General features: G+C 45.3%; 1 protein-coding gene across 2 annotated transcripts in view; it reads right to left on the reverse strand.

Annotated features, from left to right (window-relative positions):
* The window catches only part of MXRA8 (matrix remodeling associated 8), a 97,208-nt gene extending 72,372 nt beyond the window's left edge, over window positions 1-24,836 (reverse strand). The window contains exon 1 of one of the 2 annotated variants that reach the window (XM_088482239.1): window positions 24,693-24,836. In XM_088482239.1, coding sequence (XP_088338365.1) covers window positions 24,693-24,705 — 13 coding nt within the window. In that variant the 5' untranslated portion in view covers window positions 24,706-24,836. Of the gene's footprint in view, window positions 1-13,501; window positions 13,687-24,692 lie in introns of those variants that run through there. The other variant, XM_088482238.1, reaches the window with a different exon arrangement.
* Between the last annotated feature and the right edge of the window lie 969 nt (window positions 24,837-25,805).

Raw genomic sequence — 25,805 nt, forward strand, 5'->3', positions numbered from 1 at the left:
CATCTGCCTCCCCTCTCCTACAAGCTCTCCACTGGCTCCCCTTCCCCTTTAGAACCCAATTTAAGGTTCTCACACTCACTTACAAAGCCCTCAGCCATTCCTCTCCCATTTACATCTCTGATCTCATCTCCCTTCACTCTCCTGTCCACCCTCTTCGTTCAACAAATGCACGTTGCCTCTCATGCCAATTGATTACTTCCTCCCACTCCCGCCTCCAAGATTTTGCCAGCGCTGCTCCCCACCTTTGGAACTCTCTCCCGCTTCCCATCAGACTCTCCACCTCTCTACAATCCTTCAAACGGGCACTACTTCATCAAAGCCTTCCAGCTCTCCACCTAACTTGCTGCTACATGCTCCTTCCTCCCTGCCTACCCCATCTGTGTCACACCTGTTTGTCTGTCCCTCCCCCTTAGAATGTAAGCTCCTATGAGCAGGGCCCTCTACCCTCTTGTGCTTCTCCTTACTATACCTTCATCTACTTCTTACTCTCTACCAGGGCACCTAACACTTGATTGCTTTGCATTGTTGCTTATCTGGTTGTTATGTTCGTGAATGTAGCAAAGTATATCATCCATGTCCTGTAATGTATTGAATTGTACTGTACTGTAAGTCACTGTAAATCAATCTATTTGTTTATGTACTTTGAAAGGCGCTGCGGAACACTTTTGGCGCCATATAAATAAACAATAATAATAATAATAATAATAATAATAATAATAATTGTATTCTTATTCCTAACACAATGAGGTGTAGTAATGTTTTCTGTGTCTTTTCCGCTCTTTCCCTAGCGATGGTTTTTTCATCAGTAAACTTCAGGAAAATATGATGAGTGCTCAAGCGTGTTCCGTTGGTACAGTCTCAGATATGTTCACATGCACACGCTTGCATCTATCACATGTGCGCTCCTGTCCTCTCTATCAAGGGCAGTGCAAAATGCTTAATAGCATGCATAGTATTTGACTGTTAGTGCTCTCCAGGAAAGATCGCTCCTATACCCATTAGCAGATGCTAGATAACAAGTGTAAATTCCCTAGGTTTCCTGTAGCCCTCTAAATCCTATTCCATCAGTTTGAAATTGGAATGTAGAACATCTTCAAAGTCACTCTATGAGGATTATTTACTTACACATTTCAAAGTTGCAAATCTGAACTAAAATCATATCAACCATTTTGATATATATAACATAATTTGCGGGCCCGGTGCAGGCCGCGGACCCTCAATGTGACGTCACACGGGGCGGAGCCACAATCGCCGTTGATTACAGCAATACCCAGAGCATCCTGAGGATGCTCCAGGGAGGAGTAAGGGCAGCGGTGTACAGTCAAAAGGATCCTAAGGATGCTCCTGGCGGCACTGATGGCAGGGTACCATTCTGGGAACCCTGCTAGCCAGATGAGGCTAGCAGAGAAAAGCTCTGAGGGCCAGACCAAATGATTCTCCATCCCTGAACTATAGTATTAAAAAATATTCTTATCTGTCTATTGCTTGGTTGCTACAGTATTAGCTCAGATTTTCACTTTCAGCCAATGTAATAAATGATACTCATTTTGCTGAAGTGATTGAGAAAAAAAAATATTATTAATTAACAGAACTGCCGCAATTATTATCTATCCATATCGCAGGGAATATATATATTTTTAAAAGAGGTACATGCAGGGACAGCGGTTGCTGTAACTGCTGTCCCTACGCGTTATATCCCCGACAAGTTGTTTCATTTGTGAAAAGGTTGGTACAAATGGCAAGATCTGGTGAATGACCACATGATACGTTGTTCACCTGCCGCATCTAAATGCATCTAAAGATGGTGTAAACTACCAGGCCAAACTCCAAAAAGCTTTGTTATTTAATTATAATTGATAATAATGATAATAATGGGGACTGCGGTCTGCATCGCTAATTAGCACTCTGCCAGAGATTTCTGTGAAATCTGCAGTTTTTGCATAATTTTATGTAATAAACAGCTTGATACATAGGCCCCTATGACTCTAGGTCATGTTATTATTATAAATTCAGCACATTTACTGTATGTGAGATGATTACCTGACACATACCTGGGAAATGCATAGCATCAGCAGTAACACACCTGTGCTAAGTCATCTGTTTCAGTGGCAAACGCAGGATTTTTAAGGGGGGGTTTCCACATACATACATATATATATATATATATATATATATATACACATACAGCAATTCATACACACACATAACTCATAAGTATACTTACACAAAGCATACATGCATAAATACATGCATACATACGCATACAAGAATACTTGCACACAAGATACCTACATATATACATAGTTACACACAGCATACATTCATACATAAATACACACAGCACATATAAAGACACACACACATGCATACTTATGCACAGCAAACACATACACACACACAAACATCATTATACTTACCGAGGACTGAGGAGAGAGGGGGAGGAGGTGAGCGGAGTTCCTGCTGCTTGGCATGCGTAACAGCTCCTTCCCGGTGATCTCCTCCTGAAGACCAGGGACTTGGAGCTGAGCCAGGCCCAGAGCAGCTGCACCAGGACGACGACCACAGCGTTGAAGATGGCCTTTACGGCACCTGACCACCCACACAGCATGACTGAAAACACTGGGAGATAAGCGGCTACTCCACCCCCTACTGCAGCGGCACCAACACGCCCCCTCACAGCTGGCCAGTCACAGCACAGCAGGGACTGACAGTGACACACAACAGCGCTACCTGCCCAGCGCCCGCTGCACGTGTATCCTGTATCCTTTGCGGAGAGCTCTGCCAACCAGAGCTCTCTGTTTGTGGATCCGCGGCAGCTCCATTGAGCCCGCAGTCAGTGCAGAGACGGAGACAGTGCTGTCTCCGTCTCTTAAAAAATTATTTGGTCCGTCAGGGGGGGTTCTGGGTACTCAGAAACCCCCCTGCGTGCGCTACTGTGTTTATTAGTTTGGAGGAATGGGCCTCTCTGTAAGCCTCCAGTGTTATGCCTGTGCTCGGTAGGAAAATGTGGAGGTAAGCCTCTAGTGTTATGCCTGTGCTCGGTAGGAATATGTGGAGGTAAGCCTCTAGTTTTATGCCTGTGCTCGGTAGGAATATGTGGAGGTAAGCCTCCAGTGTTATGCCTGTGCTCGGTAGGAATATGTGGAGGTAAGCCTCCAGTGTTATGCCTGTGCTCGGTAGGAATATGTGGAGGTAAGCCTCCAGTGTTATGCCTGTGCTCGGTAGGAATATGTGGAGGTAAGCCTCTAGTGTTATGCCTGTGCTCGGTAGGAATATGTGGAGGTAAGCCTCTAGTGTTATGCCTGTGCTCGGAAGGAATATGTAGAGGTAAGCCTCTAGTGTTATGCCTGTGCTCGGTAGGAATATGTGGAGGTAAGCCTCTAGTGTTATGCCTGTGCTCGGTAGGAATATGTGGAGGTAAGACTCTAGTGTTATGCCTGTGCTCGGTAGGAATATGTGGAGGTAAGCCTCTAGTGTTATGCCTGTGCTCGGTAGGAATATGTGGAGGTAAGTCTCTAGTGTTATGCCTGTGCTCGGAAGGAATATGTGGAGGTAAGCCTCTAGTGTTATGCCTGTGCTCGGTAGGAATATGTGGAGGTAAGCCTCTAGTGTTATGCCTGTGCTCGATAGGAATATGTGGAGGTAAGCCTCTAGTGTTATGCCTGTGCTCGGTAGGAATATGTGGAGGTAAGCCTCCAGTGTTATGCCTGTGCTCGGTAGGAATATGTGGAGGTAAGCCTCTAGTGTTATGCCTGTGCTCGGTAGGAATATGTGGAGGTAAGTCTCTAGTGTTATGCCTGTGCTCGGTAGGAATATGTGGAGGTAAGTCTCTAGTGTTATGCCTGTGCTTGGTAGGAATATGTGGAGGTAGGCCTCTAGTGTTATGCCTGTGCTCGGTAGGAATATGTGGAGGTAAGCCTCTAGTGTTATGCCTGTGCTCGGTAGGAATATGTGGAGGTAAGTCTCTAGTGTTATGCCTGTGCTCGGTAGGAATATGTGGAGGTAAGTCTCTAGTGTTATGCCTGTGCTCGGTAGGAATATGTGGAGGTAAGCCTCTAGTGTTATGCCTGTGCTCGGTAGGAATATGTGGAGGTAGGCCTCTAGTGTTATGCCTGTGGTCGGTAGGAATATGTGGAGGTAAGCCTCTAGTGTTATGCCTGTGCTCGGTAGGAATATGTGGAGGTAGGCCTCTAGTGTTATGCCTGTGCTCGGTAGGAATATGTGGAGGTAAGCCTCTAGTGTTATGCCTGTGCTCGGTAGGAATATGTGGAGGTAAGCTGCTAGTGTTATGCCTTGCTCGGTAGGAATATGTGGAGGTAGGCCTCTAGTGTTATGCCTGTGCTCGGTAGGAATATGTGGAGGTAAGCCTCCAGTGTTATGCCTGTGCTCGGTAGGAATATGTGGAGGTAAGCCTCCAGTGTTATGCCTGTGCTCGGTAGGAATATGTGGAGGTAAGCCTCTAGTGTTATGCCTGTGCTCGGTAGAAATATGTGGAGGTAAGCCTCTAGTGTTATGCCTGTGCTCGGAAGGAATATGTAGAGGTAAGCCTCTAGTGTTATGCCTGTGCTCGGTAGGAATATGTGGAGGTAAGCCTCTAGTGTTATGCCTGTGCTCGGAAGGAATATGTGGAGGTAAGCCTCTAGTGTTATGCCTGTGCTCGGTAGGAATATGTGGAGGTAAGCCTCTAGTGTTATGCCTGTGCTCGGTAGGAATATGTGGAGGTAAGACTCTAGTGTTATGCCTGTGCTCGGTAGGAATATGTGGAGGTAAGCCTCTAGTGTTATGCCTGTGCTCGGTAGGAATATGTGGAGGTAAGCCTCTAGTGTTATGCCTGTGCTCGGAAGGAATATGTGGAGGTAAGCCTCAGGTGTTATGCCTGTGCTCGGTAGGAATATGTGGAGGTAAGCCTCTAGTGTTATGCCTGTGCTCGGTAGGAATATGTGGAGGTAAGCCTCTAGTGTTATGCCTGTGCTCGGTAGGAATATGTGGAGGTAAGCCTCTAGTGTTATGCCTGTGCTCGGTAGGAATATGTGGAGGTAAGCCTCTAGTGTTATGCCTGTGCTCGGTAGGAATATGTGGAGGTAAGTCTCTAGTGTTATGCCTGTGCTCGGTAGGAATATGTGGAGGTAAGTCTCTAGTGTTATGCCTGTGCTCGGTAGGAATATGTGGAGGTAAGCCTCTAGTGTTATGCCTGTGCTCGGTAGGAATATGTGGAGGTAGGCCTCTAGTGTTATGCCTGTGGTCGGTAGGAATATGTGGAGGTAAGCCTCTAGTGTTATGCCTGTGCTCGGTAGGAATATGTGGAGGTAGGCCTCTAGTGTTATGCCTGTGCTCGGTAGGAATATGTGGAGGTAAGCCTCTAGTGTTATGCCTGTGCTCGGTAGGAATATGTGGAGGTAAGTCTCTAGTGTTATGCCTGTGCTCGGTAGGAATATGTGGAGGTAAGTCTCTAGTGTTATGCCTGTGCTCGGTAGGAATATGTGGAGGTAAGCCTCTAGTGTTATGCCTGTGCTCGGTAGGAATATGTGGAGGTAGGCCTCTAGTGTTATGCCTGTGGTCGGTAGGAATATGTGGAGGTAAGCCTCTAGTGTTATGCCTGTGCTCGGTAGGAATATGTGGAGGTAGGCCTCTAGTGTTATGCCTGTGCTCGGTAGGAATATGTGGAGGTAAGCCTCTAGTGTTATGCCTGTGCTCGGTAGGAATATGTGGAGGTAAGCTGCTAGTGTTATGCCTTGCTCGGTAGGAATATGTGGAGGTAAGCCTCTAGTGTTATGCCTGTGCTCGGAAGGAATATGTAGAGGTAAGCCTCTAGTGTTATGCCTGTGCTCGGTAGGAATATGTGGAGGTAAGCCTCTAGTGTTATGCCTGTGCTCGGTAGGAATATGTGGAGGTAAGCCTCTAGTGTTATGCCTGTGCTCGGTAGGAATATGTGGAGGTAAGCCTCTAGTGTTATGCCTGTGCTCGGTAGGAATATGTGGAGGTAAGCCTCTAGTGTTATGCCTGTGCTCGGTAGGAATATGTGGAGGTAAGCCTCTAGTGTTATGCCTGTGCTCGGTAGGAATATGTGGAGGTAAGCCTCTAGTGTTATGCCTGTGCTCGGTAGGAATATGTGGAGGTAAGCCTCTAGTGTTATGCCTGTGCTCGGTAGGAATATGTGGAGGTAAGCCTCTAGTGTTATGCCTGTGCTCGGTAGGAATATGTGGAGGTAAGCCTCTAGTGTTATGCCTGTGCTCTGTAGGAATATGTGGAGGTAAGCCTCTAGTGTTATGCCTGTGCTCGGTAGGAATATGTGGAGGTAGGCCTCTAGTGTTATGCCTGTGCTCTGTAGGAATATGTGGAGGTAAGCCTCTAGTGTTATGCCTGTGCTCTGTAGAAATATGTGGAGGTAGGCCTCTAGTGTTATGCCTGTGCTCGGTAGGAATATGTGGAGGTAGGCCTCTAGTGTTATGCCTGTGCTCGGTAGGAATATGTGGAGGTAAGTCTCTAGTGTTATGCCTGTGCTCGGTAGGAATATGTGGAGGTAAGCCTCTAGTGTTATGCCTGTGCTCGGTAGGAATATGTGGAGGTAAGCCTCTAGTGTTATGCCTGTGCTCGGTAGGAATATGTGGAGGTAAGCCTCTAGTGTTATGCCTGTGCTCGGTAGGAATATGTGGAGGTAAGTCTCTAGTGTTATGCCTGTGCTCGGTAGGAATATGTGGAGGTAAGTCTCTAGTGTTATGCCTGTGCTCGGTAGGAATATGTGGAGGTAAGCCTCTAGTGTTATGCCTGTGCTCGGTAGGAATATGTGGAGGTAGGCCTCTAGTGTTATGCCTGTGGTCGGTAGGAATATGTGGAGGTAAGCCTCTAGTGTTATGCCTGTGCTCGGTAGGAATATGTGGAGGTAGGCCTCTAGTGTTATGCCTGTGCTCGGTAGGAATATGTGGAGGTAAGCCTCTAGTGTTATGCCTGTGCTCGGTAGGAATATGTGGAGGTAAGTCTCTAGTGTTATGCCTGTGCTCGGTAGGAATATGTGGAGGTAAGTCTCTAGTGTTATGCCTGTGCTCGGTAGGAATATGTGGAGGTAAGCCTCTAGTGTTATGCCTGTGCTCGGTAGGAATATGTGGAGGTAGGCCTCTAGTGTTATGCCTGTGGTCGGTAGGAATATGTGGAGGTAAGCCTCTAGTGTTATGCCTGTGCTCGGTAGGAATATGTGGAGGTAGGCCTCTAGTGTTATGCCTGTGCTCGGTAGGAATATGTGGAGGTAAGCCTCTAGTGTTATGCCTGTGCTCGGTAGGAATATGTGGAGGTAAGCTGCTAGTGTTATGCCTTGCTCGGTAGGAATATGTGGAGGTAAGCCTCTAGTGTTATGCCTGTGCTCGGAAGGAATATGTAGAGGTAAGCCTCTAGTGTTATGCCTGTGCTCGGTAGGAATATGTGGAGGTAAGCCTCTAGTGTTATGCCTGTGCTCGGTAGGAATATGTGGAGGTAAGCCTCTAGTGTTATGCCTGTGCTCGGTAGGAATATGTGGAGGTAAGCCTCTAGTGTTATGCCTGTGCTCGGTAGGAATATGTGGAGGTAAGCCTCTAGTGTTATGCCTGTGCTCGGTAGGAATATGTGGAGGTAAGCCTCTAGTGTTATGCCTGTGCTCGGTAGGAATATGTGGAGGTAAGCCTCTAGTGTTATGCCTGTGCTCGGTAGGAATATGTGGAGGTAAGCCTCTAGTGTTATGCCTGTGCTCGGTAGGAATATGTGGAGGTAAGCCTCTAGTGTTATGCCTGTGCTCGGTAGGAATATGTGGAGGTAAGCCTCTAGTGTTATGCCTGTGCTCTGTAGGAATATGTGGAGGTAAGCCTCTAGTGTTATGCCTGTGCTCGGTAGGAATATGTGGAGGTAGGCCTCTAGTGTTATGCCTGTGCTCTGTAGGAATATGTGGAGGTAAGCCTCTAGTGTTATGCCTGTGCTCTGTAGGAATATGTGGAGGTAGGCCTCTAGTGTTATGCCTGTGCTCGGTAGGAATATGTGGAGGTAGGCCTCTAGTGTTATGCCTGTGCTCGGTAGGAATATGTGGAGGTAAGCCTCTAGTGTTATGCCTGTGCTCGGTAGGAATATGTGGAGGTAAGCCTCTAGTGTTATGCCTGTGCTCGGTAGGAATATGTGGAGGTAAGCCTCTAGTGTTATGCCTGTGCTCTGTAGGAATATGTGGAGGTAAGCCTCTAGTGTTATGCCTGTGCTCGGTAGGAATATGTGGAGGTAGGCCTCTAGTGTTATGCCTGTGCTCTGTAGGAATATGTGGAGGTAAGCCTCTAGTGTTATGCCTGTGCTCTGTAGGAATATGTGGAGGTAGGCCTCTAGTGTTATGCCTGTGCTCGGTAGGAATATGTGGAGGTAGGCCTCTAGTGTTATGCCTGTGCTTGGTAGGAATATGTGGAGGTAAGCCTCCAGTGTTATGCCTGTGCTCGGTAGGAATATGTTTTTTTTTCTAATCAACTCCAGCACTAACAATAGGCATGAAAGCATTGATGGATTCACAAACTAAAGGGCTCCATTTACTAACGTAATATACCATCTTTCTGTATCTAGTATAAAGCGGTGATCTTAGATTATCGCTGTTTTACAGCATCGATCTCGCCATCTTTTAGATGGCGAGAGCGATGCAGGCCCCATTGCCGGTAATGGAGACCCGGTAGTGCCTTTCCGGCTTCAGTGAAGCCTTCCAGACACTGCCAGGTCTCCGTGTCATGCACATGCATAGACGGACCGTTGCGCATGCGCATAACACTGGAGCCCCGTCGCTGGCAGCATTAGGCTGCCAGCGGAGGACCTCGCTGAGGACCTGGACTTCGCTGGACCTCGCCGGAGGGGTATTACTAAATATCAGTGGAATTTTTGTTAGTATCACAGTTTTGTGATACTAAACGAATATTTCCGCTGGTATTTCGTTCGTTTGTAAATGGAGCCCTATGCAAGGTAATAAGCTAAGACAATGATTTCTGATATATATACAGTATTTAAGGAGCTGAGCATTTACTTCTAAAGGGCAAGTAACATTTTATATAGGAAAAAAGTGTCTTATTACAGGCTTAGCAGTGTTGCTCGGTGTCAATATGCAGCAGCAAAGGCTACAATATTTCATAAAATAAATCTTTAGTAAAACCTTGTCTTTATTATGTTCCTTGTTACTTTGGACAATAAACCATAAGATATTATGAAGTTTATGTGGGGAAAAGCACCAGGGGGCGGAAAGCAGCCAGGCACTCTAACAGCTAGAAAAATATACTTTTATTAAGATCTATTAAAATGATCCCTAAGGGCTTATACATACGGGTGTTGAAAAACAACTCCTGTTAAAAACATAGGCAAGTCCTTGTGCTTTGTGTTACTTTCAACAGTGTTTAAGTATGTTCTAGAACCCTCCCTGCAGCATAGTCTACTATGAACCTATAGCTGCATTACCACCTAGGGAGGGAGCTGAGCATTATAGCGCCACTCTGTCACCAAGGGATTACTCTGTGTTGGTGTTTTTCCTCATGCACCATGGTTAGTGGGGTCAATGTACTAAAGCTGGGTACACACTAGGACAACGGGTTGGCCGACCAGGGGCTGGTTGGCAACTTTTAGCCTTGAGGGCAGACACAAGTAAGTGACCTAGTTTTTCCACCAGCGCATTGCAATGGGGCAAGACACATGATAATAGCTGGTTGAGTATGGGATGCTGGCGCTCAGAATCCTGGCTGTCAAAATCCCGATGCCAGCATCCCGAAAAACCTTGCCCCTCTCCCTACCCTAACTCTCCCTCCCTGGTGCCTAACCCTAACCTCCCCCTTAGTGCCTAACCCTAACCTCTCCCTTCCCGTTGCCTAAGCCTAACCCTCCCCCCTTAGTGCCTAATCCTTACCCTCCCCTAGTGCCTAACTCTAACCTCAAACCCTCCCCTGATACGGTATTCTGGAGCCGGGATCCCGACCATCGGCATCCCGTGTGACGGGATGCTGACTACATCCCGATAATCGCCTCTGCAGGTAAGTTTTTTCTAATGTGGCTGTGCTTTAAATAGCCAATGAAATATATGAAAAATTGTTATGTCAAAGAGCTATAAACAAATACAATAACCAGCCCCATCCCAAACCAGAAACCATAATGCACACAGCACTCTAGTGACGGATATACAATGCAGGAACCATTCTACTTACCAATATACAATACACAATACAGGGACAATTCTTGTGACAGATATATAATACAGGCACAATTTTAGTAACAGGTATATAATATAGGGCCTATTGCAGTGACTGGTAACTATGAGATAATTTATAAAAAGTATGGTTAATAAATTCCAATTCTATAATTAAAAAATAAATAAAAACATTACAAATGTGGCATCATAATAATAATAATAATAATAATAATAATAATAATAATGTATTTTACTACTTGTTAGTGAACAATAAGCAAACAGCCAAGTTAGAATACCTGCATTATGCTCATAGACTATGAAGCTGCAGCACATGTAATGTTTTTATTGATAAGTGCAAAGGTGATAGAACGGCAAATATTAATTAATTAAAAACCTCATATGGGACCTTATAGGCCACAGTCAAGCAAGAGTTCAGCACATCTAACCATAGCAGCAGCAGTGAACGTGTGAAATAGGTTTTTACTCATTCACGGACTTAAAATAGTTTAGCAAAAAATTGTAAATATGAGCAGCATAGCCAAGATCCTGGAATTGGGTCTGGCTCTATAACAGAGCTATGTCCTTTGTCTAGTCGCACTGTCACACACATAGCTGTACCTAGACCCTGTCCTTAAGAATTTTTTTTTAATTTCACCTAACATTTATTTTTCTAGAATAAGGCAGGAGAGACTTTAAGATGATTTAAACAGTGGGCAGTAACCAGTATATAATATACAGTGAGCGTTGCAGTGACCACTATTGTAATGCAGAGAATATTACGGCGACCGCCATAAGAAGCAAGGAACATCACAGTGACATCCATATAATGCAGAAAATACTACAGTGATCACCATACAAAGTAGTGAACATCACAGTGACCGCTGGATAATGCAAAGAGGTTCACAATGACCGTCAGATCAGGGAGTGTCGCAGTGATGTGCCATATAATGCAGAGAGGCTTGCAGTGATCACCAGATCAAGGAGCATCACGGTGACCTGCTATGTAATGCAGAGAGGTTTGCAGTGACCACCAGATCAGGGAGCGTTGCAGTGATGTGCCACATTATGCAGGGAACATCGCAGTGATGTGCCATATAATGCAGAGAGGTTCACGGTGACTGTCAAATCAAGGAGCGTCGCAGTGATGTGCTTTATCACAGGTTCTCAAACTTGGTCCTCAGGATCCCAAACAGTACATGTTTTCCAGGTCTCCTCACTGATCACCAGTGAAATAATTATCTCCACCTGTGGATCTTTTAAAATGTGTCAGTGAGTAATGACTACACCTGTGCTCCTGCTGGGTGACCTACAAAACGTGAACTGTGGGGGTCCTGAGGACCGAGTTTGAGACCACTGTGCTATATAATGCAGAGAGGTTTGCAGTGACCACCAGATCAGGGAGTGTCGCGGTGGCTGTATATAAGTCAGATATGTTTCACAGTGACCACCAGATAATGCTGAGACCATCAGTGACCCACATATAACACATATTATGAATATACCCCTCCACATACACACACATTACACCATACCCAGCACCGACAGTATTAAAACACCCCCTCCCTCCCCAAGATAAAAACATCTACACACCTCCTTCCTCTGGCGATTCATGCAAGACCCACAGAGCATAAGCCCAGTGCTGATGCGCTATGTATTACCTCCTCGCCGGCCCCACTGCGCATGCGCAAAAATCGCAAAATCTCATGCGCACTCTGAGATGCCCACTGAATTTGCCCAGTCTGCGGAATAATAATACACATGTTGGCATTTAATCCTGCCGATATATGAAAAAATAATAAGCGATATAAGTGCACTTATCGTTTTTAAGAACATCTAAATTATTTTCTTTTGCTATATAAATAGTATGGGGACAGCGAAATTGTTAGATGTTTGCAGATAACGTAGAAAAAGTGATTTTTCTCTTATCTGCTTTCATACATAGAGGTTCAATGTAAGTGCAGAGGTTCAAACAGCGCTGATATTATAGCACATTTGGTACTTACAACCTCTTCTTACATCACCCTCTATGGCCACAAAAATGAGATGGTATGATGTATTGACCACTATAAACACTTCCAGTAGTTCCCTAAACTGTTTCTATGATTCAGATGCAATATGATAATATACATCTTGCATCCATGGTGAATTGTGGATCCTTGTGGTGTTCAGAGCAATGTACAGTAATTTACATTATATATGAATTGATATAGAAAAGTCTGACGTGAGTGTTTGCGTGTACCCATCCTGCTCTGCAAGGGTCTGTTTACACTAACCTGAAAATTCTTCTCAGTAGTCAGCAAAATGTTGGGAGCAATAGAAAACAACCAAAAAGTTAAATCCCAAATAAAAACAATAATTAAGGATAAATACCAGCTGACATGTCAAAAACATTCACAAAAACTTAGTTCCACTACTCTGAAATGAAGCGATGAGCTATCTGCACCTTTAAATAAGAATGGCATCTGTATTTCATGGAAAATCCTGGTGTACATGAAAGAATAGCTAATGTTTCAACCTGGCCCTGCTTTAGAATTTTGTATCCTTACACAAACTGTACCAACTGCAAGTTGGAAACTCCTGCCAAATGCTGATGGCTGTGCAAACACATTGTAGAACCAAGAGAAAAATGATACAAGTTGGAGAAAGAATGACATGCCTCCACACAGCAGCCCAGCAACAACAAGCAGACAGCCCATGGCGACAATCATATTAATAGCTAGTAGACAATCCTGAGGAAATTGGGCATTTCAACTTGCAGACTCATGTGATATACTGTACACTAACTTAAGAAAAACTTTTCCCTTTTGCACAAAATTAGCATAATAGCCATACTAAACCATAATCCACCTCCTAAAACAAATGCAAATGTTTCCTACAATTACCTTTTTATCCTTCTGAATTATGATATATAAATTCTACATTACATCTCTCCTATTATAATAAGTGCTTTGTGTCTCATCAAGCCACCTAGAAATTAACTTTTGCTCTATTGTGCTGTATAATACAGTAGCATCAACATTTTATCATTTATTGCACTTTGGTCCTCTGTTCCACTGATGTGGAAATAAAAGTCCATCGGACAGGGCATGCTGCAACTATTAGTTCCACGACACTTAAATAGCTACAGGTTGCTTACGCCTGCACTGGCAAATTCTGCCAACTGGTTGGTCTCCTGCGGTTGTTGGACTAAATGTTCTGCCAGCCAGTGTGCAATGTACAGTTCTACAACAGCTGGAGAGCTACAGGTTGCATCTGTTCAATGCAAGACCTCACCTTCTCAATTCACCTTATACAAATGAGACACATTCCTCCATTCCGTACACATTGGGTAATAAAGAAAAATCTTACTGTGCAGAATAACGAGCTGACATAACAGAAATTTGTGCATTATCCCCATCTCTTAAGCTGAGCGTTGTTGCTGCTGGTCAGGGTCACCTGTGTTTCAGTTTACCCGTCCCCTGCTCTTGTTATTGTGCTGCTCAGTGGAGATGTGACATCACTCCTCAGTGTATAGTCATGAACAAATCAACATCTGCATAAAGTCTTTCTCTCCCACTAATAACTTACAGCCCTTTTCTTTTTTTTTTGTGCTCTGCCCTATCCTGTCTCAGCAGCTCTGCCTGATCCAGCCTCTCTTTGTGGATTGCACACACAGACCCAGAAACAACTGGGAACTATAAAACCTCCTCTTTTCCCTTCACCCCTCTCTTTCTTGCTCTTAGCATGGAATTTATTTTCTTGAATCCTGTACAAGGCCCAGCTGTTGTGAGTGCAAGTTGTGTTTGATGAAACTCCTTTATCTAGTTTGTTTGCATTTAACTTTTTCATGCAAAGTGCTGAGTGATGATACAGCCACTGAGGGGACTCAGAAGAATTTCGGGAAACAACTACACAAGAGAACGGGACAGGGGCTATTATATTACTGTGCACCTTAATATGACTGCAAAAAATGTAATCTGTTTACAGTGCATTACAAAGTATTTCCTGTAAAGTTACAACCAGATACAACTGGACTGTAACTGTTTATCAAAAAAAGTATGCTCATTGGTAAGGACTCCTTTAGGAACGTACAATAACCTCAGTAGTGCTCGCAAAAGGGGTTATGGCATCCATTCTGTGTATAGCACAGTCTGTTGCTGTTTGTGACAGTACTGCTTACGCCATCTATGTATGGCATTGGTGGTACAGTCCCCATTGCCAACAATGAGGACCAAGCAAAAGCCTTTGCTGAGTCTCCACCGGTGTATGGGCATACGTCCGTCACCCATGTGCTTTAACCAGCAGCCCATTTCTGGCAGTGGTAGGCTGACGGTGAAACAGGATAAGGCACTGCCGAGGAGGGGGGCAGCATGGGCCCTCGCCAGATTTTGTTATATACTGAAGGCATATTTATTACCATCACGGTGATAGTGAACAAAATATACTGCCAGTTACTTAGTATCACAGTAATAGTAACAAATATGACTCCGGTATTCTTAAATGGAGCCCTAATATGGCCATATTGTTCACAAGGTGGTACTAGCATGAAGCATCATAAATATACCTTGTTAAGTGCCAAGTGCTGCTATTCGTAACAGGGATAACCGCCTTGCTTTGGTCAGTGTTCAGATTGTGGCACATATTGAGATGTACAGCTACTCTGAATCCCCACCATTACTTATTTTTGATGTTTATAGGCAATAATGCGTTCCAGCATGGAGAAGGGACATTTCCCTTCACAGTGTTTTGGCGGGAGGGTCTTAGAGATATCAGCTGTGTGATAGATCTTACAGCTAAAAAAACAGTGACATTCGCACAGGCCAAACTAATTTTTCCAATATTTCAAAGATGCCCTTGGTCGTATTTTCAAATGCAACACTACGCTAACTCTGTCATTTCAACGACTGCTTATGGAGATCTCCACCTGCCATCAGAAAAGCCATTTCTGAACATTATTCCCTGTTAAGGTCACCAATGGACCATTCTGTTACCCAGTCAGGAATGCAACAATGGTTAGCGGATTTTCTGGCACTAAACTGCCCTATACTGCTTAAAAACTTGTTATCTTCATGCCGCCTGCTTTCCTCTGCACAGTATCAAGAAATGTTCTTGACCATATTTCACAGAGCATATTACTAACCTCATAGGCAGTGCCAATGAGGTTTGATGCTGCCGCACACCAGAAGCAGATCTTTTTCATTGCTTTTGGGCATGCTTTTGATACAGCATTTTTGGTTACAGGTTCGGAATTATTCAATGGCACATCTAGTGAATTAAATACCATTCACTGTGGAATGGGTAACTTTTGGAATTGTCTCTGACGGCCAAAGTGTCACCAGAGAGTGTAGGAAGTTGTTGCTGGCAATTAGTGTGGCAGCCCACATATCTATTCTGCAAGCATGGATTATCCATCTCCCACCTTCTCTAACCCTTTTCAAAGGGAAATGACACCTCATTTCTCAAATGGATTGGCTGGAGACGACTTTAGATAAAGAGAAAGTAGTTTCTAAATGTTTGGAGTCCTGGGAAACCTGCGTACTTCTCTATTTGGGCAGATCAGGAACTCTCTTAGAAATACAAAATGGTATGAGACCAGACTGTTATTGGGAGATCCCCCATAGTGCTGGATAGTTACATTTTATATTAGACTAAGACTTTTTTGAACCCAAGATTCCTCCTATTTCCTATAATTGGGTTAATGCAGTGGCATCACAAGGGGAGTGTGGGCCGCATCCGGGCGTCACCCATCAAGGGGTGACACAAAGGTGCAGACTCCCCCTCAGTGACAGGAGCCGGGTGCTGCACTGTAGTATTAAGTGCAGCACTCGGCTTCTGACACTGTGAGGGAGCCGGCACTGCACTTAGGGCGGTCCGTGCCTCCTGCACCCCCCCTCACAGTAAGAAGCATGAGGGTACGAGTTGTGTGACCACGCTCCCTTCCTACGGGGCCACTCCCCCTTTTCAGCGGCACGCATCTGCGCCACGCACACAGCATCCTCCCCACACTGGGTGACACCGCGGGGAGGGACGCCACTGGGATAATGATATGTGGACCTGAACCTGGTATTGAACTTGTTACTGACAGCGGATTTGATGATTACCTTGGGCAAATGAGGAACGCTCTTGATTATATTTATGTCTGTTATTACACCGTTAATTAGTACACAATGTGGACATGGCTTTGTTCTTCTATTTTTCTTGTATACATTTGAGTTATTGTAATTGATGTATGTGATTGATGTGATGCTTTAAAAAAAAGTGTTGGTCTTTTTCCGTTTGTTTTTTAAAAAGCGCAAAATGATTTTCTGACAAGGGATGTAAAGTATAATGCTCACTGTGCTTGTGTTTAAGGATTACAGTTGTTTTTTATTTAGGAGTCTATTTATGAAACAGTGATCACCTCATTTTCTGGCTTTTTTGCTGCTTCCACTTATTTGACAACAGGGACACCTCAGATAAATCACTGATAAATTTCCCTTTAGGTCTCTCTATTTTCACAATTTATCACATCCCCATAGACTGCTATGGGGACTGTGGTGTCTGCTCGATTTGTTGTGAGGTGTAATTACATATCTGCGACAGTGGGAGGTATGTTGGATCCTCTGTAGGTCAATTGGCTGTGTGCATTGCGAGGCTGCTGGTGCTCATGTTCATTTCACTGGAACCCTTTGCAGACAGCTTTATACTGTGACTCTGACAAAACCTTGGCACAGAAGAAGCCCTGATTGATAAATCCAGGCACAATTGCATTTTGTATTGCTGAGTTTTTCAGGAATATGTAATGCTCCTACTGTACCACTAATGTCAAATAGACCCTTTAATGCAATGGTTCCCAAAGTTTCATGAATCATGGCACCCTAGAGTTTCAGCACTTTTTCACTGTACCCCTAGGCAAAAATGTTCATATTGAGAAATGAAAAAAATAAAATAAAATAAAGTAAGTAAATTGGGCCTATCTGTCATCCTTAGGTTCAGTTCTGTGGTGGTGGATAGGGATGCGCTTCTGTTTGTCCACATATTTTATGATTGGCAGCCACAAGCACTGGATTTGCCCATCACGTTAATCATAATTTGATTTGATACTGGACCACCAACCAGTGGCACCCAGGCAAGCACTATGTGGTACCCCAATTTGGGAACCATTGCCTTAATGCATTAATCACTGGCTGTAAATTTGACGAGTGCTGAAGGTGGGTTACAGCACAGTCATAATTTCTATGAGACATAATTCAGGACATAGGACTTGGCCTGTGTTGCCCTGTGGGGTCATCTGTGTCAGTCACTCAGGGGCAAATTTATGAAAGCTTGTATAGCTGTATCTCATGGCAATGTAAGCCCATGTCCGGCGATCAATACAAAGTAAAGTGATCTAATTTGCGATCACTATTGTACCAGGATCAGACCCCGTCTGGGCAATTGTTCATGCGTGTCTGTTCAGCTGCAAATGCACAATGCGTATATCACAACTGGCGTTGCAAGCAACTCCAGCCAACTGGAGAGGTATCACAAGGTTTATCTGCTGCCCCATTGAAGGTAATGTGCTGAAGAAGGCGTACGCCCACACATGCAAGATACCTAAAGCTACGCTTTGTGGATCTTGTACATACCGTCCCCATAGAAAGGGGATGGCTCCTGCGAGGGCTGACAACCAAAAAGCAGTAAATAGCTCTAATATCTCTTGCTTTCTATATTGATACATTAAAGATATACTTAATTTCTGTCCTTAAACATGCAAAAAAAGCAACATAATTACTTTATAAGTAGCCCCCTATATGCGAATCTACTCCATAGGATTGTGAAGTGCATTCAGTGTTTCCTCCTGTCACTTGAAAACTGTCATTGTTATACTTGGTGATGGAATAACTGTCACAGTTACAGTATATTATAGAAGGGCTTGTGTCAGAGAGTGGATGCAGGTGGAGCTTACACTATAGCTAGCTAATAAGTGCTGGAAGAATACTGGGGACAGCAAACTGGCACCAACACAGCAAAGTGACTTTGGGACATTACACTGCTCACCCTGCACTCAGGCATTTACATAGACTTGTCATATAATTCATGTAATTTGGGACACATGAATTACACCATTTCACCTGGTTTTAATCAGCCACAGAACCTGTGTAATTCACATGTGTCCCGAATTAAAGGGATGATTTGGCAAGCCTAAATACACAGTATGCCAGTGGTCTGTGGGGATTTTCTTATAGAACTCTGTCATGTCCCCATATTGATAAACACAAACAGAAAATGTTCTGGGAAGTAGCAGTACCAACCCCATCACATGTATGTGCAACAGTATGTATATTACTGCTGTAATTGCTATGATAAAGGAATGGGTGTTGATGTATTAGTGAAAAGAATGAGGAACTGGATCAGTGAACAAGTTTTCCATAGCAACAAATCAGCTTCTCCCTAACAATTTCTAGCCTGTACTAGATAAATGCTACATTAAAGCCGATTGGTTACTATGGGGAACTTCTCCACTGGGCAACTATGGGCAACTTCTCCTCTCCACTCCTCTCCACTCTTTTCACTGCTTGATAGATACCCATAGATTCAAACAGGATTTGAAAATTGTGCAAATGCACCAGTAAGTGCATGGATTTGAGGACTAAGATAGTTGCATCTGTGGGGAACAAAAACTTGCAGAGAGTGTGAGCAGATTGTGTGTGGACATATGAATGCACCTTCTTGCATTTGCACTCTTAAATAGTATCTTGTCTTTTGAGATGAGATTATTTATCCCATTCAGAGCTAAGGCCGAATGGGACCTCATCTTCCATCTATACCGTCCAAATTGCTGAGAACAAGTCCCACTGGTCCTTCACACCCAGGGGGTTCAGGGATACAAAAACAGGAGTCACTGTTCATGTACTGCAGAAATGGTGAGCGTGTGTTGCCGTTGGATGCCTGGGAAAAGGCAGTGCATAATAATGTCATTGACTGGTGCTCAGGCCTATTCTACAGAAATGCTGCAATGGCCAGGAGAAGGGCACTGAAAGTACCCGATCACTCCCATCCTGACACCAGAAACTCAGGGCACCCGCATTTGGGCACCTTAATGCAATAGTAATTTGAAATAGAAGAATGAGCCCTTCTGCACTTGTTGAGAGGTAAAAATGAGATGTCAGCCCCCTAGCTAAAAAAAAAAAACATAATGTGAAGAACTAAATAGCTAGTTCAATCTATAAACTCAATTGATTTTCTTAAAAATGTAATAATCTATGTGGATCTGTATATAAAAGTCCAAACTATGGGCCTGATTCATCATGGATCGCAACTGCAACAGCATATGCAGATCGGCCGATGGTGTGTACTGCGTATGCGTATGTACCAAAGTGAGTATGTACGAGTTAGCATTGCAATTGCACTGCAATCACTCGCGCAGATACTAAGCAATCGCAGAGTGAGTGACAGGCTGAGAGCATTTGGGGGTGGTGATGGGGAAGTGGTCGGAGAAACGCAGGTGCGCCTGTCCATTTGAACGCCGTTACATGGGCATGCTTAAATTAGCCGCTGCGCCTGCATACGCAGCTTGAGTACTTACTCCGTGCAATGAGGTTAGCAATTTCTGAGTAGAGTCAGACCTGCTGTAATTGTGGGGGCCAATGTTACCGATGTATACGCAGAACTGTAAGGCATTATGGATGTGAGATAGCGGTAGTGTGCGTCTCTATGCTGGCTGTGCGACAGCTTTGCGGTTACAGCGATTAGCATATTTTCGCAGCAGACCTGCGTGCGTAATCGCAGCTGCGATCGATATAGCAATCCGTAATGAATCAGGCCCTGTAATTATTAACATCTTTGCACAGAGTAAATAATAGACCAAGTCATATGTATTGTTGAGTATAAAAGGGCAGTATAGCTAGATTAGAATATGTTGGATCACAATAGATTGTCCGATATAATAGATATGAGCATATGTACAAAGGTATATGGCGCTCCCTTTTTGCGAATTGCCATGATTCTGGATGTCTGCACCTCAATGCAGATTTGTGTTTGGACCTGCACAGGACTGCAGTGCTGGGTCTCTGCCTCTAATAGTCTTTTCTAAAGGAACATAGATAGATTTTTCCTGTAGGATCTTATATTTAGAATAGTTTTTGACATTTAATCCAGGAGTGCTATACAATATATCTGTTCTGGGTCACAATGCCAAAAAATGAAGCTCTAAACTAAGCAGGAAACTATCATTTTCAGATGTCACTTTGCGGTTACATGGAACCTGTTGCAGCTTGCAGTATATGGCGGATTTCTCAAGGTTCTGAAGAACAGTGGTTCTGGGTAAGAGCACATGATCATACTCACCTGGGAATGCGCAAACGTGTCCAAGCAGACAGCCTACAGCTGTTTGTGTCTGGAAAGATGTTCGTAAGACTTGTTTTAATTAAAAAAATAAAAAAAATTGTATTTTAGTAACGTACTGTTGACGTGCAAATCTGTTTGGATAATTTATGTCTGTAAGTGTACCCTGACTATGAAGAACAATTTGTGTGCAAATCTTCTTTATATATCTAAAGTCAACCTTTTTGCTATCCTTTTTTTTTTTAACCCTTAGTGGAAATTTATTTAGGATCTATAAAGTGGCTTTTTCATTTTCAATTCTATGGGCGGTATCCAATTAGCCCTGAACATTGTTTGGATGCTGATTGATCCCCGTAATCGCCGAAAAATTTGGATTATTTTGCCGATTATTCCCATTTTTCGACGAATTTTCACCCTATCCTATTATTTCAAACAAAATAATAGGATATTTCTCACGAAAACACATAGGGTCCGCGATAAGCTCGCAGACCTATGTGTTGTTGCCTTCTTTGGGGTGAAAAAATGGTACTTATTGTGGATTCGATTTTCGGGACACAGCAGGTCACGAAAAATATTCACTATAAGTGTCGGCGTCGGACGGCACTTTGGGGCTAATAGGATAGCCCCTCCGCGATCAATTTGCAGCGCTACTTTAACGCTGCTAAGTGGATACCGCCCTGTGTGTCCTTATATATTTCAAAAAAATGTTGTCAACAGCTTTGAATTTGTTAAATTGTTAAATTTGTTAAAAAAAACAATAATAAAAAATATTATGCCCACCTTCCCCCCCCCCTTTCCTCTAGTCCTTGCAAATTCTATAATCAGCAACATCATTAGTAAGATTTGGTCCATTATGAACAGTGCTATTTTTCAGTATGAACTCAGGGCCTGATTCAGCTTTGGGAGTAGAGTGAGATATTGCAAGTAAAGGCCCCCACCCATCAGCAATCTGAAAGCCACAATTGAACAATTTGAAGATTTATTTCCCCGATTTTAGGATTTCCCAATCTAGCAATCTGCACCCATACATTACAGATCTTTTTCAGGGAATACATACGAATTACCGCTGGACATAAATCCGGCGGTTCAAATCCCGACAGCGGCAGGCCGACACAGCTGAAAATCCGATCGTCCCCAGGTAAGTATCAACTAACCTAACCTAACCCCCCTAACCCTAACCATCCTTAGGCGTGCCTAACCCTAACCTTCCCCCCACTGCCTAACCCTAATCCCCCCCTGTAAGTGCCTAAACCTAACCCCCCCTTCCCCGCCGCCTAAACCTAAGTCCCCGTGGGGGTGCCTAACTCTAAGACCCCCTGGGAGTGCCTAACCCTAACCCTCCCTCCCCTTACCCTAACCCTAACCTCCCAGGGGGATGCCTAATCCTAAATCCCCCCCGGGAGCCCTAAACCTAACCCTCCCCCCCTGCGGCTGTCCGCAGTGGCGCCCGGCATCACTTTGATCGGGATGCCGGGCGCCGGTCTCCCGGCATCGGTAAATGACAGGCGTCTAGATTTAGATGCCTGTCATTTAACCCTCGCCGGGATACAGCAGTCGGGAAGCTGGCTGTCGGGCTTACGTCAGCCGGTTTCCCGATTGCATACCCTTTTTCAGTGATTTTCAGATTGATTGCAGCAAACACAGATCTTCCAATCTTGAAAAGGCCCATCATTTTACTAGTAACGGTCTGCAAATCTGCTGACAATGGCCCTGATTCAGAGCCGGACGCTCTGACCAGAGCGCTCGCTCTGAATCAGGGCCCACCTCCATAAATATGGAGCGTCCTCCTGGACGCTCGTATAGGCTGTGGGTCACCACCCACAGCCTATACGAGCGTGCAGGATGATGGTCGCGATGGTCTTGACCATCGCCAGTGCGAGCAGAAGCCTGCGGTTGAGTTTCTCAACCGCAAGGCCAGGAGTGATTTTGGCTCTATCAGAGCCAAAATCACTCCCACTGACATCACTAGTGATGTCAGTGGGGCCGGCTAGTGATGTCAGTGGGGCCGGCTTTGGCCTACCAAAGGGGGCGTGCTGTCAATCAACATCGGCAGCATGCCCCCTTTGATCAGACACGAGCGAAGGAAAGTCCTTCGCTTGTCGCGTCTCGCGCATGCGCACGACGGAGCTCCCTCCATCGTGCGCATGCGCAGTGCACATCATCGACCCACCTTTGGTGCACCGAGGTTCAGGTGCACCAAATGGGGCCCTGGCACCTAATAGTAATTTAGAAACGAAATGCTCCGGGACGGCTGCCTGTCCGCCTCGTTCCGCAAATAAGCAAAAAAAATTGAAGCCGCCCAACACCCCCTTACCGCCATTGTTTAGTCCGGTTCGGCGGTCCTGTCCTGTACAAGGCTTATGAATGGCGTTGCAACGCGTGATGCTGCCCCAAGCGCCGGCTCTTCCATGCAGCCGCGGCCTGAGAAGAGCAGCATGGCAGTCCACAGCCAGGGGGCAGGAAATAAGTGCCGCCCCCGTGTACAGTGAGTTGCCATACAGCAACTGCAGCACCCCTCCACCTCTGCAAACACCCTCTTTGGCAGCCCCACACTGGAGCCACAATGACGGGCAACGCAGCAGCATGAGCCTTCACCCCCAGAGTGCGGTGTGGTATGTCAGCTTACTTTTTCTTTAATTCTGCTGCTACTTCCAAACATATACTATACGAAAATGGGGTGTAATTTTTTATACATATGTGTGTCTATGTATGAATGTATGTATATATGTGTGTTAGTGTGTGTATATATATACTTACTGACACAGATAGTACTTACACCACTTACTGACACAGACAGTACTTACACCACTTACAGACACAGATACCACTTACTGACACAGACACTACTTGCTGACACAGACAGTACTTACACCACTTACAGACATAGACACCACTTACTGACACAGACAGTACTTACACTACTTACTGACACAGACACCACTTACTGACACAGACAGTACTTACACTACTTACTGACACAGACACCACTTACTGACACAGACAGTACTTACACCACTTACAGACATAGACACCACTTACTGACACAGACAGTACTTACACTACTTACTGACACAGACACCACTTACTGACACAGACAGTACTTACACTACTTACTGACACAGACACCACTTACTGACACAGACAGTACATACACCACTTACAGACACCACTTACTGACACAGACAGTACTTACACCACTTACAGACACATACACCACTTACTGACACAGACAGTACTTACACCACTTACAGACACATACACCACTTGCTGACACAGACAGTACTTACACCACTTACAGACACATACACCACTTACTGACACAGACAATACTTACACCACTTACAGACACCACTTACTGACACAGACAGTACATACACCACTTACAGACACCACTTACTGACACAGGCAGTACTTACACCACTTACTGACACAGGCAGTACTTACACTACTTACAGATACCACTTACTGACACATACAGTACTTACACCACTTACAGACACATACACCACTTACTGACACAGAAAGTACTTATACTATTTACAGACACCACTTACTGACACAGACAGTACTTACACCACTTACTGACACAGACAGTACTTACACCACTTACAGACACAGACACCACTTACTGACATAGACAGTACTTACACCACTTACTGACAGAGACAGTACTTACACTACTTAAAGCCATAGACTCCACTTACTGACACAGACAGTACTTACACTACTTACTGACACAGACAGTACTTACACCACTTACTGACACAGGTCCTGATTCAGAGCCGGACGCTGTGACAGAGCGCTAAATCTGAATCAGGGCCGTCCTTCATTTTTAGATATCTGTGGGTGACCACCCACAGCTATAGTGACCATCGCGACCATCGGGCTTGCAATGAGACCCTTGTGCTAGGGTCTCGTTACCGAAAGCCCTGGAGTGCTTTCAGCTCTATCAGAGCCGAGAGCACTCCCATTGACATCACTTGTGATGTCATTGGGACCGATCCCAGACGGTTGGAGTTCCCATGGGAACGCCTCCGTCTGGGCAGCCACGCCCCCGGCATGCCCACCAAAGGGGGCGTGCTGTCACTCACCATCGACAGCACGCCCCCTTTGTAGCGAGACCCATAGTGACGGCTTGCCCGTCGCTATCCGGGTCTCGCGCATGCGCACGATGGAGCCGGGTCCGTCATGCGCATGCGCCCTGGGCCACCATCGACCCACATGGCCTTCCCCTCCTCCTCCGTGACTTACTTACCGCCGCTGGCCATGGACCTGCTCCTCCTCTGTGGTGCTTGTTGTTTGGCGTATGATGAACAGCAGCACCTTCCCTGGGTGGGTGGTGACTTAAAAGGAAAGCCTGGGTACTTTACTAGCTGTGACAGGCTGCTGTCATGCAAACACAGGGACAGTCTGTGACGTGATTCGAGGGGGCAGGGCCACAGATCACAAGCAGCCCCACAGACCAATCGGCCCACCGGGATTTATCCCACTGAAGATAACGGCCAATCCGCCCCTACCCTTGCCTATGTCTCCTACGACGCTCTTTACATAGCAGCCTGCACTTAGTGCACCTGCTTTCCTAACAGCAGTCATGTGAACTGCCGGCATCCTTTGCATCAGCCAAAGGACGCTCCGCAAGGGCTGCTGGGAGATGTAGTCCCTTCCACCTCTGTGACCAGTGTCACAGTGGTGGAAGGGACTACATTTCCCAGCAGCCCCTGCGGAATGTCCATTGGCTGATGCAAAGGATACTGGGCGGCAGATGGATTCGGTGGCGGAGCGGTGGCAGGGACAAGCGGTGTGAATACATACAAGGGCAGGTCTCTCTCTACAGCTGGCTCCCGTCTGGCCACCTCTCTTCTCCTGTATGCAGAGATCCGGCAGCGCTGATGGTAAGTACTGACTACAGTAACTCCCCAGCAACGCTGCTGTTTTCCCCTGCTGCTAAATTCTGTCATCTGTATATGCATGTGCTGAGGCTACATGTGTATGTGCTTGTATGTATGTGTGCTGAGTCTACATATGTGTCTATGTTTGTTTACTGAGACTGCATGGTGTGTGTGTGCATGTGTGCTGAGACTGCATGGTGTGTCTGCGTACATGTGTGCTGAGACTGCATGGTGTGTGCATGTGTGCTGAGACTGCATGGTGTGTGCATGTATCCGGAGAGTGCATGGTGTGTGCATGTGTGCTGAGACTGCATGGTGTGTGCATGTGTGCTGAGACTGCATGGTGTGTGCATGTGTGCTGAGACTGCATGGTGTGTGCATGTGTCCGGAGACTGCATGGTGTGTGCATGTGTGCTGAGACTGCATGGTGTGTGCATGTGTCCGGAGAGTGCATGGTGTGTGCATGTGTCCGGAGAATG

Source organism: Taudactylus pleione, unplaced genomic scaffold (genome assembly GCF_031769625.1).
Source record: "Taudactylus pleione unplaced genomic scaffold, aTauple2 ptg000284l, whole genome shotgun sequence".
Lineage (NCBI taxonomy): Eukaryota > Metazoa > Chordata > Amphibia > Anura > Myobatrachidae > Taudactylus > Taudactylus pleione.